General features: G+C 37.2%; 1 protein-coding gene across 4 annotated transcripts in view; it reads left to right on the forward strand.

Annotated features, from left to right (window-relative positions):
• The first annotated feature begins 1,597 nt into the window (after positions 1 to 1,597).
• The window catches only part of YTHDC1 (YTH N6-methyladenosine RNA binding protein C1), a 35,459-nt gene continuing 24,488 nt past the window's right edge, over positions 1,598 to 12,568 (forward strand). For all 4 annotated transcript variants that reach the window (XM_082606621.1, XM_082606622.1, XM_082606623.1 and 1 more), the window contains exons 1-2: positions 1,598 to 2,003; positions 12,414 to 12,515. In XM_082606621.1, the coding sequence (XP_082462747.1) occupies positions 1,976 to 2,003; positions 12,414 to 12,515 (130 nt within the window). In that variant the 5' untranslated portion in view covers positions 1,598 to 1,975. The remainder of the gene's footprint in view (positions 2,004 to 12,413; positions 12,516 to 12,568) is intronic.

The raw sequence follows: 12,568 nt of genomic DNA on the forward strand, positions 1-12,568 counted from the left end.
CATAACCATTGAATATCAACCTGAATTGAACCATGGGCAATTTTGCCACCTAGGACCTTTTTTTTTTTTTTTTTTTTTAACATGAAAACCATTTTTCTGCCCACCACCCTTGTCTTTTCTCCCCTTTACCTAGGCTAGCAGGCTTTTAGATCTCAACTAGGCTTTATTTTCCCTTCTCCAGAAAGCTTTCCTTTACTCTACTCTGTACCCTCCAGCAGTCTGAGTGAAATACCCCTAGAAGTTCCAATAACATTCTGAGCTTACTCCATATAAGGCAGTGTTAGGTGGTGGCTGGATCCAAATTGCCTGAAGTTGAGCCATGTTACTTACTACTACTCATAACTTTGGGCACTTTAATTTCATATTACTTCACTTTCTTTTTATGTAAAATAGAGCTAGTAATATACTAATCTAATTGTGTTCTTGGAAGATGAAATCAGATCGTGTAGGTCAAGTGCTCAGAACAGTTCCTGCCACACAGTAAGAACACACAATTTTTAGCTATTATTTTTACACAGTAACTTCCTGTTAACTTGTCTCTTCCTTATACATACTGAAAATTCCTGAAAGGCAGAAATACTGTCCTATTCACTCTTGATTCCTAAGCATCTGATACAAAGCTGGGTTTTATATTTACTGAATTGATTTCCTTCTCTCTTCTCCCTTCAAGCCCTCCTGATGGCTCCAAACGAATCTCTATTCGTGTTTTCCCACTACTTAAAATCTTCCCACTGCCTTCAGTTTGGTCTCTATGTTAAAAGGGCAATCAAAGACCAAGACACCATAGATCTGCCCTTCTCTAAACTTGCCATAAGTTTGTAGTTTGTTTTTATGTCTATAACACTGTTACTTTTTTTTTGTTTTTTTTGTTCTTCAAATTTTTTCCCCCTTATAAACTCAGTTATGGAGCAGTGAAGCAAAATTACATTTTCATTCGTTGGACAATGAACTTTAAGCAAGTTTCCTCTTAGATATCTCTTACCATATCATGTAAAATAATTTTTCGTCACTTCTGTAGTTTTAATTTCTCAATAGTCTGTTTAAATCAACTGTGTACCCCAGGACCTCGATAAATGTTTCAATAAAATTTACGTGAATTACAAATCCATCTTAAAATACAATATAATTCCCTTCCCCAGTTAAAAACGAAACTAGTAGGCTTTTGTGACAAGTGAGCTGGTTGTGTCCTGTGCTGCCTTTGGGTAAGCCTGTAGTACCAAATAAGAAAGTACATCCGGTACCTAGAGTAGAAAGTGGTGGCTGCAAAGGGACTGGCCCAGACTTGTCCTAAATAAGTCTCCAATTTCCAGAACTGAATCAGGTGTTCCGCGGAGCGACAGAAAGCATCTTTGCCTTGAGGCTGGAAGCTCCGTTAATAGGCGCTTCAGGTGAAAAACCTGAGCCACCTGGGAATACCCAGCGCGGCAGGATCCCTGCAAACTTGGGAGACCTTTATCACTAGAAATAAAACTCATTCCAGGGACTTCCGGGCTGCGGGGGGCGGGGCGACGTGCTGACGTTACGTCACGTTCTTGCCTGACTTGCGACCCCGCCCTCTCCGCACTGGGACGTTCTCAGGGAGGAACGAAGCGTAAACAGCGCAGGGCATTTTGGGAGCGGGATTGTTTCACGCAGGAAGCAGGCTCCATCTTAGCGCCGCCCGCTGTCGCCATCTGTTTCCCTTCCCTCCCCGTTACCGCCTCCCGTCCCTAAGCCCCAGCGGGAAGGCTGGGCCTAGGGTGGGGGAGGCTGGAGTGAAAGGAGGAAAGGGGAAAAGGGAGAAAGGGAAGAAGTGGGGAGAAAGGGTGAGTCGGGAAGGGTGAGTGGTAGAGGCTAACGTGCGAAGCGCGCAAGCCCAGCGGACGGACTGACGGACGCCCCTGTGCTTCTGCTGCCGCGGCTGCGGCGCCCGCGCGAGTCGCGTCGAAGCGGCGGTGGCGGCTGCGGCGGCAGCAGCGGAAACAAGAGGGGAGCAATGGCGGCCGACAGCCGAGAGGAGAAAGGTTAGTGCGGAGAAAGGTGATGGGCGGAGGCGGGGCTCGGGAGTGGGTCGACGGAGCCGTGGTCGTCGTTGTGGGTAGGGGAGGTTAGCTTGCTCCGCGCGGAGCCGGTCTCCCCATCGAGACACTTGGACTCATTGGAAAAGACCAGGCCTGCCCTTTCGTCCTCGGTCTTCATATAACCTAACACTTCATCTAGCCTTGGATTTTCCTTTGATCCTAATTCCCTTCTTCACTTAACGTTTATCTGTCCTGGGCGCGGCTGAGAGAAGGCCTGTTCTGAGTTGCAGGCCCTTAGGTTTATTTCCTGGTAGTGGTATGCTGATGTAATGCGTATCTTCAGAACAGGCTTTTCTGTTAGGCTGAATTTCGAAAACCCTTAATACCCTTAAAGCTGGTAATCTACTAAGTAAGCATATTTAAGAAGTGGTATAGGTAGATAATCTCGCGAAATGTCTACGAGTAAACTTCTGGCTGTTCTGTTAAATAGGCAAAGTGGCAAGAATGGCCTGTTTGGTTCTTCAGATACTTATTTTGGAAAACTTGATGTTTGAAAAGATGATTATGTGATTTAGGCCAGGCAGGAAAAATCCTGGCCACTATTGTGATAGTCACACGTTGTGCGTAGTTCCTAGACGGTACAACCAGGAACAAATGGATATAATTTGTAGAGAGTCGGAGGGCTACGGTTACTTTGAAATATGGGAAGAACTGATGTTGCCAGAATGAAATGTCATGTCTTTTTAAATACCGACCTTCCAAACCCTGGAAATGTTAATGTAGATCCTGAATCAGTACAAGTCTGGAGAGTGGTCTAGATTGGATGGTACGTTAAGGTTTTTTACAACCCTAAGATTACCATGATAGATTTGGAAAGGTTATAGTTGATAAAAATCTGGCCAGCTGCTGTCCTGTATTTTACGGATCTACTCTTTTGTGTGGCTAATTGATTTGGGGGAGGGGGGATTTGTTAAGTGGGCTGTAGAGTCAAGTTCCATTAGACTTGTGACCTCTAATTTTTCTCCTTAAAAGTAGAGTCTTCATGAATCAGCGAACTGCTCAATAATAGGGACAAGTTTGGGAAACGGAGTGGGTGGGAATATGTTTAGGACATGGCTCCTATCTCAAAGCAGCTCGGTGATTAGGTTTTAGTAGTTTAATTTTCCTTCCTTAAACGAACCCTAAAAATCCTCTCCCTTCCTTTTGAGAAGTCCAGAAGGAATGTGCTCATAGGATTGCATGGTGTTAGTGAATAAAAGAAACTGCTTTTAATTAGTAGTAAAGTAGTATTAAGTAGATGATTTTAATCAGGAAGAATTAATTCAGTCAACATTTGATTGTTTCAGAGTGTAATCTATGATCTGTGTGTATGGGAGTGGGTGGTGGTTGTGGTGGGTGAGATGAACTAGATAAAAAATGAGTAAAAGCTCAGTACTTCTCAAGAGTTCAGTGTCTGTTAAGGTGAACATATTTGTAAGTCAGTTATGGAGTAGACACAATACTGTACACGGAGGAAAAAAAGTAGGTGATGTTGTAAAAATTTTGTTTTAGAAATGGATTTAGTGATGAAAACGTCTAAATGCATAAACTTTGTAACTATTATTGGGAAGTAGTAATGCCACCTACTAGCAGTACTTAGGATAAATTGTCCAGCTAAATTGTCCAGCTTCTGAAAGGCCTCACATTTGTGTAGTTTTTTAAAAATTAATTTTCATAATTCAGCTTCATTTCAGAATTTATGATGTAAGTACTTATAGTTTAAGATTGTCTCTCGTTTACTGGGAAAGCTAGCAGATACATACCTACTGGAATTGCTTATTTAATTTTGGAATGAGCAGATTTCTAGAATAACCCACTTTGCATGTATGGAAACTGAGGCCTAGGGTGTCTCGCTTTCTTGATCTTTGTCAAACAGCTAGAATAATAGCCAGAATTAGAATTAATGCTTGACTCTTTCTTATCATGTTGAACAAGGAAAAATGGGAAGCTAAGTACTTATTGTCATCAGTTATGTTATATGAAACACTAGGAAATTATAAAGGTAAGCCCTGTCACAAATTTTAGACATGTCACAAACCTTAAGTCCTTTCTTGAAAGATTCCGTAAGTTGTGTAAGATCTTGATAAGAAATGAGTTTAAGTTGCAGAAATTTGCTATAAATCACAGAGCAGTTACAAAACTTTCAGTCATAAAGTCCTTGGATTATCGGGCTTTGCACATTAGCTGTGTAATAAGCAGACATTACCTTCTATAAATGCTTCTGTAATACCCATACCTAGAAAGTGAAGCCTATAACTGGAGAATTTGCCAGCTTCCTGATTCCTGTGGTGATTGTCCAAAAAGTGGATGTGGAAGATGTTGGAATGTTGGTGGTATTAACTAGTGTTAATTGCCATTTTTCTATGTTTTCTATTATAAACACCTGGTTTATATTTTATTTCTTAAGCTCTTAAAAAGTTCTCTCTGAAGAACAATTATACAAGTTTAATGTATCTAAAATGTGGATAATGAGGTACCACTTTCGAAAGTAACATGTTTTCTGCATTACCAGACTGAAAGCTCCATGAAGGCCAGGAGTATGTCTGTCTTGTTTACCAGGTTCCTGGTGTACAGTAATTATGTCTCAGTGCCTCGAATAAATGATTTAGAAGATTGTAAATCATTAGCTCAAGGTTGGACTTCATTAATGACTGACTAGTTATGACTAGTTATGTGATATTTGCTATTGATGTCCAAAGTTAAGAGTTTCCCAGTTTAAATTATATACGTACACACACTCATGCAGGCAAATACATATAAGTATGTATGCATGGTTAAATATACACACATATATGTATATACACACTGTAGCCCTCACTATAATAAGTCCTTAGGGTTAGATTGACTTGATCCACTTTAGTTAGGGCTTTGTAAAGCATAGAGTATGTATTTGATATTCCGATATATTTGTTTTACCCATAATAGAAGTAGGACAAAAAATTACAAATGCCCTCCTTAGACTTCAATTGTATGCATTTTGGAAGACAGGAAATTTGGATGGGATAGGAAATCCAAGTCTCTACACTTCTTGAAGAATGACGGTTTTGAATGACAAAAAAGTAACTGAGACTGGTCTAATGTAAAACACAACAGAAGGGGAGCCTCCAGGAAATCTTGCTACATTGCCAAACCTGACTAAAACTATATTAAGTGAATTAAAATAAAAACTGTAATGTGTTATGGTGCCCTGTATTGGAAAACAAAATAAGTAGTATATTTAAGTACCCAGTTTTTTTTTTTTTTTTTTTTCTTTAAATATTTCAGGACTTAGTCTGATGCTGGATCCTGAAATAAATAGTACTTTGTATCTCCTGACCCAGAAGCTTCCAGGGTCAAAAAAATGAACTGCATCTCAGATAAAGGTTAATTTTCTACACTGATAGCCCTGGAGTTAAGGTTTGTGGCCTTCCTGGGCCAGGAATTTCAAGGTTGAGGTGTAATTCTGGTAGAGTGAGTGGAAAGAGCATTAAATTTGGATTCAGAACTGTGAGATTTAAGTCACAGTACTTTAATTCTTTGGGCTTCATTTGGGATATTTTTTATTTCCTTGTTTTGCTTCCTATACCCATGGATCTGTACCTCTTTCCCAAAACTCAGTTTGTTAATAATATTGATAGTTTGTGATGATAACTAAGATTATGCTTGCTTAACGATAATGAAGTCCATATAAAAACATCATATGTTGTGAATGCAAAACATTCACAGATTATTGCATTTCCATAGACGAATCAAGCAGCAGCCTGCTTTGTTTTGTTTTTAATTGAGGCAGCATTTAAAAGTCAGATAATTTCAAATAAAAATCTGAATTTGGGAATCCTCTTGAAAATTTGTAAGATCTGACATGGCACTTGCATTCTGTCAAGGCAGTTAATCCACTGGAGTTGAGTAGGCTTTTTCACTTTAGCATTCCTACTCTTCCACAAAGTATCATATATACTAAAACTGAAGTTTGGTGTCCCTGTGCCTCAGTGTCTTGAACCTTAAATTTTTTTGCAGTTATTTAACATCAGTGTTGTTCAGGAGTTGTGGGTTTATATGCATTCTAGGGTCAGGCAGATAAAGTACTTACTTAGTACAGTAGGTAATGCTGAGTGTTAGGTTATAGAGAATAAAGGAGTAAGCATGGTATATGTTCAGGCAATATTAGTAAATACACTGATGTATGGGGCATAAACCCAGATTGTCTCATGCAAAACTTTGACATAAGTTACCTTCTCTGTGTCTTAACAGAAGACTATCAGGACTGCTCCATCTGGTTTTTTTCAGATGGGAGTCTGGGCCCCTAGTGATCAAATAGTCTTTTTTTACAAATGTAGGGTCTGGATTTTTATATTAAATCCTTGGCTCTTTCAAAAACAAAGCATCCAAGAGCTAGATTCATCCTATAGGCTGTTAGTGTATAACTTTGAATGGATTTGAACTTTAGCTGTAAATGGAAATACTGTTTATTTGTGTTTCATTTGAGTTAATTTGTTGCACTGACATATTGTGGAAAAATTCATTTTGTTGTGGCATCTAAAACACAATTTTCAGGGTTTTAAAAGGATTTTTTTAAAAAGACTGTATAGTTCTTTATCTAGACTTCTCAAAAAAAATGAAGTGCTTTAACTGTGGAAATAATGCATTTGAATTATTTTTTATATAGAATTCTTAACCTGGCATTTGCTAACCTTTGTTCATTTTATTGCTAATATTCTTAAGGTGCTGCTGTCAAACTACTGTGAAGAAATTGTATATGTACATATCACTATACAGAATAATAATGCTAAATTTCAGGATCAAGTGAGTGATTTAAAACATTAAAGTAGTTTAAAGAGAGTCACCCTAGAGAACCGGTGGATGTTACTTTATCTCTTAAGGACATAGTTATTTCTTTCTGAAAAGGATATGCCAGTGATAGATTAGTCTTTAATAGTAGTAGCTTCTGAGACTACTAAAATAATCTTTCTTTATAACTAATTTATTTTAAATTGAAAACATGAATTAAAAAATATACAAACTCCTTTCTCTAGCCAATGAAGGAAGTGGTCAGAGGAAGCAGCTTGTTAGCTCTATAACCCAATACTATGAACTCTCTCACCTTTTTTTTATTTTTATTTTTTTATTTTTTGCTTTATAACAAATTTAATCAGTTATACATATACATATGTTCCCATATCCCCTCCCTTTTGCGTCTCCCTCCCACCCTCCCTATCCCACCCCTCCAGGCGGTCACAAAGCACCGAGCTGATCTCCCTGTGCTATGCGGCTGCTTCCCACTAGCTACCTACCTTACGTTTGGTAGTGTATATATGTCCATGCTGCTCTTTCACTTTGTCACAGCTTACCCTTCCCCCTCCCCATATCCTCAAGTCCATTCTCTAGTAGGTCTGTGTCTTTATTCCTGTCTTACCCCTATGTTCTTCATGACATTTTTTTTCATGTACCAAAATGTTCATAGCAGCCCTATTTACAATAGCCCGGAGATGGAAACAACCTAAGTGTCCATCATCAGATGAATGGGTAAAGAAGATGTGGCACATATATACAATGGAATATTACTCAGCCATAAAAAGAAATGAAATTGAGCTATTTGTAATGAGGTGGATGGACCTAGAGTCTGTCATACAGAGTGAAGTAAGTCAGAAAGAGAAAGACAAATACTGTATGCTGACACATATATATAGAATTTAAGAAAAAAATCTCTCACCTTTTTAAACCAGATTTTGGTTTTTAAGAGTACTCCTTACATTTATAATTAAAATCCTTAAGTTTAAGCAAAACTAAGCAGGTGGTGGTAGTTTTGAAAACATCTATCAAGTATTTAACATTTCAACCAACAATAGGTGGAGTCCATGGCTCCTCTCTTTGAACCTGAGTAGACTTCTGTGATTGTCTCTGAATAAAATACTGTGGCAGTGTTGCTGAGCTTCTGCCTAAACCACCATGGAAGCTCTAAACCACCATGAAAGAGGTTGGCCTATGCTGAAGCTGTCATGGGGGAGAGTGACCATAGAAAGGAGTGCCGTAGGAACCCCAGCTATTTTGAGTCTTCCCAGCCAAGGCATGTGAATAAGCAAGCCTTCAGATGATTCTAGCTAACCCTTAACTGCAGCCACGTGAGAGACCCTAAGTTGAGCCTCAGAACCATAAGCAATAATAGTAAATTACTGTATTGTTTTAAGTCACCAAGTTTTGGGGGTAGCATGTTAAACTTAGGGCAGTAGATAGTAGGAACATTTATGCATTTGTCTTATTGAGAAAAGAGGATTTTATTTTATGTGCTGGGCCAGATTTTGTGTATCATGTACCCTAGTCATTAACAAAAGGTTCAAGAGCATCAAATAACTGCCCCGTCCACCCCCTTCCCTTCCCCAAACACTGATCTTTTTATTCTAAATGCCTCTTTTCAGAGGTGAAGAAACTGGAGCTCAGACTGGGACTTTCCTAAAGATACCTAGCTCTTAAATGATGACCTGGATTTTCTTGCTTCCAAATACAAATCTCTTGCTCCTATGTATCATATTTCAGCAAATATATAAGCGATTTCAGTGGTGGAGGGAAGTAAATTAAAATGTGATCTTTTATGTCAGGGGGTCAGATAGAAAATAATATTTTAGGCTTTGTGGGCCACATAAGGTCTTCGTCATATATTCTTTCCTTTTTTTTTTTAAAACACAACCTTGAAAATGCAGAAACCATTCATATCTTGCCAGTCAAAAATAGGCCATGGGCTGAATTTGTCCTGCAGGTCTTATTAGTTGGCTAATATTGTGATAAAATCACAGTTAGGTTTTTGATGTCATAGACTATAATATGGATAAAAATTTGTAGACCATCAAGTGAGGATGTTATGGTTGATCTTAAAGTAAATTTAAGGTGCTATAATGTTGGTAATATGGAGCTCTCTGGTGCACTAATTTGGAATTAATCTACTAGTGCACATGACCTTTCAGTGATACTTTGTAGTTTTGTTTTCTTATATTTTGTTTAAAGATGCTTATTTTATAATAGCCAGGACATGGAAGCAACCTAAGTGTCCATCGACAGATAAATGGGTAAAGATGTGGCATGTATATACAATGGAATATTACTCAGCCATAAAAAGAAATGAAATTGAGTTATTTGTAGTGAGGTGGATGGACCTAAAGTCTGTCATACAGAGTGAAGTCAGTCAGAAAGAGAAAAACAAATACTGTATGCTAACACATATATATATGGAATCTAAAGAAAAAAAAGGGTTCTGATGAACCTAGGGGCAAGACAGGAATAAAGACGCAGACATAGAGAATGGACTTGAGGATACGGGGAGGGGAAAAGGGTAAGCTGAGACAAAGTGAGAGAGTGGCATGGACATATATACACTACCAAACGTAAAATAGATAGCTAGTGGGAAGCAGCCCCATAGCACAGGGAGATCAGCTTCTGCTTTGTGACCACCTAGAAGGGTGGGATAGGGAGAGTGGGAGGGAGACCCAAGAGGGAGGGGATATGGGGATATATGTATATGTATAGCTTATTCACTTTGTTATACAGTAGCAACTAACACAAAATGTAAAGCAATTATACCTCATTAAAGATGTTTAAAAAAAAAAAGGTGCTTTTAATGTCCCCCATCTAATTTAACCGTAAATTTAGAAAGCCTGAACTCTAGACGAGTGAATTTGCTCAACTTGAATTTCTGAGCTTCTGTTTCTTTATCTGCAGAGTATTGGATCTAAAACATACCTTGTGTGTGTCATGTATGATATGTGTGAAAGTGATAAAATGTTAGAAAAGCAAGTATTGATTATTTTAAAATTCTGTAGATGCTTTCTAAAACTGCAACCAATCTTTGAATTTGACTAATAAAATTATTTGTTAAAGCTTTTTAAAAGGCAGTAATACCCTTTTTATAGGGAAACCATGATTTAGGCATGTCTGAAATTTAAATTGATAATTAACCTGCACAGTTATTTCATTCTGTGTTTAGCATGTCTAGATTTAGCATGTATAAAAGTTCATGTGAATGTTCAGGCTTTTGAAGTGGATATTTCTAATCAGGAACTAGTGATTTCATGAAAAGATTTGTGTAACGCTGTATTTACTTAATTGCCTATTTTGCTGTCCTAGTTCTATTTTTTTTCTTTTGCTTCTACAGATCTCTTATTCTTCAAGATCTGTTGGACCCACTTTTTTACTGACTAGAGAGCTTTGACCTAAGAATCATTGAATATCTCATAAAGCTTGGGTTTTTAAAAAATCAAATTGTATGTTTTTATTTTTTATTTACAATATAGCATCCAGAAATTGTGTTTGCCACCATTCAGGTCTTGAGGGAATTTCTTCAGTGAAAACATGAACCCAGAGGATGAGAGAAGCCTTTCTGGTTGGCGTATCTTGATTTTCAGTACCATTTAAAAAAATAAGTAAGCAAAAATGATAACAGTCTGTATAGTATATATTCATTTTAGAAAAATGGTAAAGTACAGAAAAGCATTCTTACCACTCAAAGAAATCAGTTACGATGCTATTCCAAGCACAGGTAATTTTCAGTGTTTTTTTTTTTTTTAATTTTTATTGGGGTATAATTGATTTACAATGTTTTCTTAGTTTCAGGTGTACAGCAAAGTGAATCTGTTATACAAATACATATATCCACTCTTTTTTAGATTCTTTTCCCATATAGGCCATTACAGAGTGTTGAGTAGAGTTCCCTGTGCTATATAGTAGGTCCTTATTAGTTATCTATTTTATACATAGTAGTGTGTATGTGTCAGTGTTATTAAGTAGCAGCAATGACTCCAAGCACAGAGGAAGATGCATTGTTACCTTTTCCATATCCTGTGTAACCTTGCTTTCCTTCTTATTATGCCTATATTATCAGTTTTAGTTCTCTTGAGTCACTGATTTCTGTCCCTCTTGGGGGATATTTGAACTCCATCTAATCTATTCATAGACCTCAGGTTAATAATCCTTGCTATACTTTAGTGGGCTTTGCTTTTTGGCTGGAGCCGTGATACAATTGTCCTATCTCATCAGTTTTTATGATTTTATACCTCTCTTTACGGAACCTTAGATTTGGAAAGATATTTTTTGATGCCAGGATATTTAGTGTTCAAAACATTTACCATTAGCTTTAGTGCCTTATTTGAAAAAAAATCAGTTTAAAGTAGTAAATACATAGTTGCATGTATTTCTAAGACTTATTTTGTCCAGTTGGACAGGGTTGGGTGTAGGGAAGGTGATGGGGTGATAAAACTGAGTTCTAAATTTTCACGATCATTGACTGTATCAATTACAGTCAATAGTTTCCTTGTCTGAACAAGTTATACTTTTATAGTCCATGCCAGCAGCCTCAAGTGTTTTTGATTGTGTACCCCGTCAGTAATTTTCTTCTTTTAACTTAACTTGGACATTGTTTCAGACAAACAGGATAGCTGTAAGGATAGTACAAAGAATTCTTTTGCTTTTCAGCCACGTTCCACAAATGTCAACATTTTTACCACATTTGTCTTTCTAATTCATTCTTTCTCCCTCTTTTGTCAGTTATAGACATGATGCTTCTTTGCCCCTAAATAGTTAAGTATGTATTTCCTAAAAAGTAGAATTCTCTTTTACTTAACTGTAGTACTATCAAAATCAGGAAATTGACATTGATACTTGTAATCTACAGACCTTGTTTAGATTTCACTAGTTTTTCAGTTGTCTCAGATCATGTGCTGTGTCAGTTATTGTATCTTTTAGTCTCCTTTAATCTGAAGTATTTCCTTAGTGTTTGTATTTCATGAATGAACTGTGACATTTTTGGATGCCTCTAAGTTTGGATTGGTTTGATGTTTGTTTACTCATGTATAGGTTTAGGTTTTGCATAGGAATATCACAGAATTTTTCTATTCATAGTGCATCATTCCAGGGGGTCCATGTTGTTGATTTGACCCACTGCTAGTGATGTTAACCTTGATTACTTGGTTAAGCTGGAGTCTGCCAGATTTCTCGACTGTAAAATGGTAATAAGTATTCTGCCCGGAGTACACAATATTTGATAAATGTATGTTTATTTAAAAATTATACACATGTATTTTTATTGTTGTGCACATTTTAAAGCAGTTACAAAAATTAGACATTAAAGGATGAGCTACAAATACAGAAGGTCTCACTTTTTCTTTTTGTACCCCAGTATATCCTTTCATACCCTATGGGATATATACTCCTGGCTTTGTAGACCAGAGCTGTGCATCGTATCCTTTACTTTATATCGTTTTATAGGAATTATTCTTGTGTCTTGATCCTGAAATAAAAGCTCCTTGAAGGTTATGTTCTCATACTTCCGTAACCTCAACACAGTAAGTACTCAAAAATAAATGCTTAATGTTAATGATTTTTCCCTGTTACTTTTTAATCTTTTGCTTCCAGATGGAGAACTTAATGTTCTAGATGATATTTTGACTGAAGTACCAGAACAAGATGATGAACTCTATAATCCAGAGAGTGAACAAGATAAAAATGAGAAAAAGGGTATGTAAGATTTCTATTTTTGTTAAAATAGCAAAGTAGAGATCAATTTCTTA

Source organism: Mesoplodon mirus (assembly GCF_964341445.2).
Source record: "Mesoplodon mirus genome assembly, chromosome: 2".
NCBI classification, from domain to species: Eukaryota; Metazoa; Chordata; class Mammalia; order Artiodactyla; family Ziphiidae; genus Mesoplodon; species Mesoplodon mirus.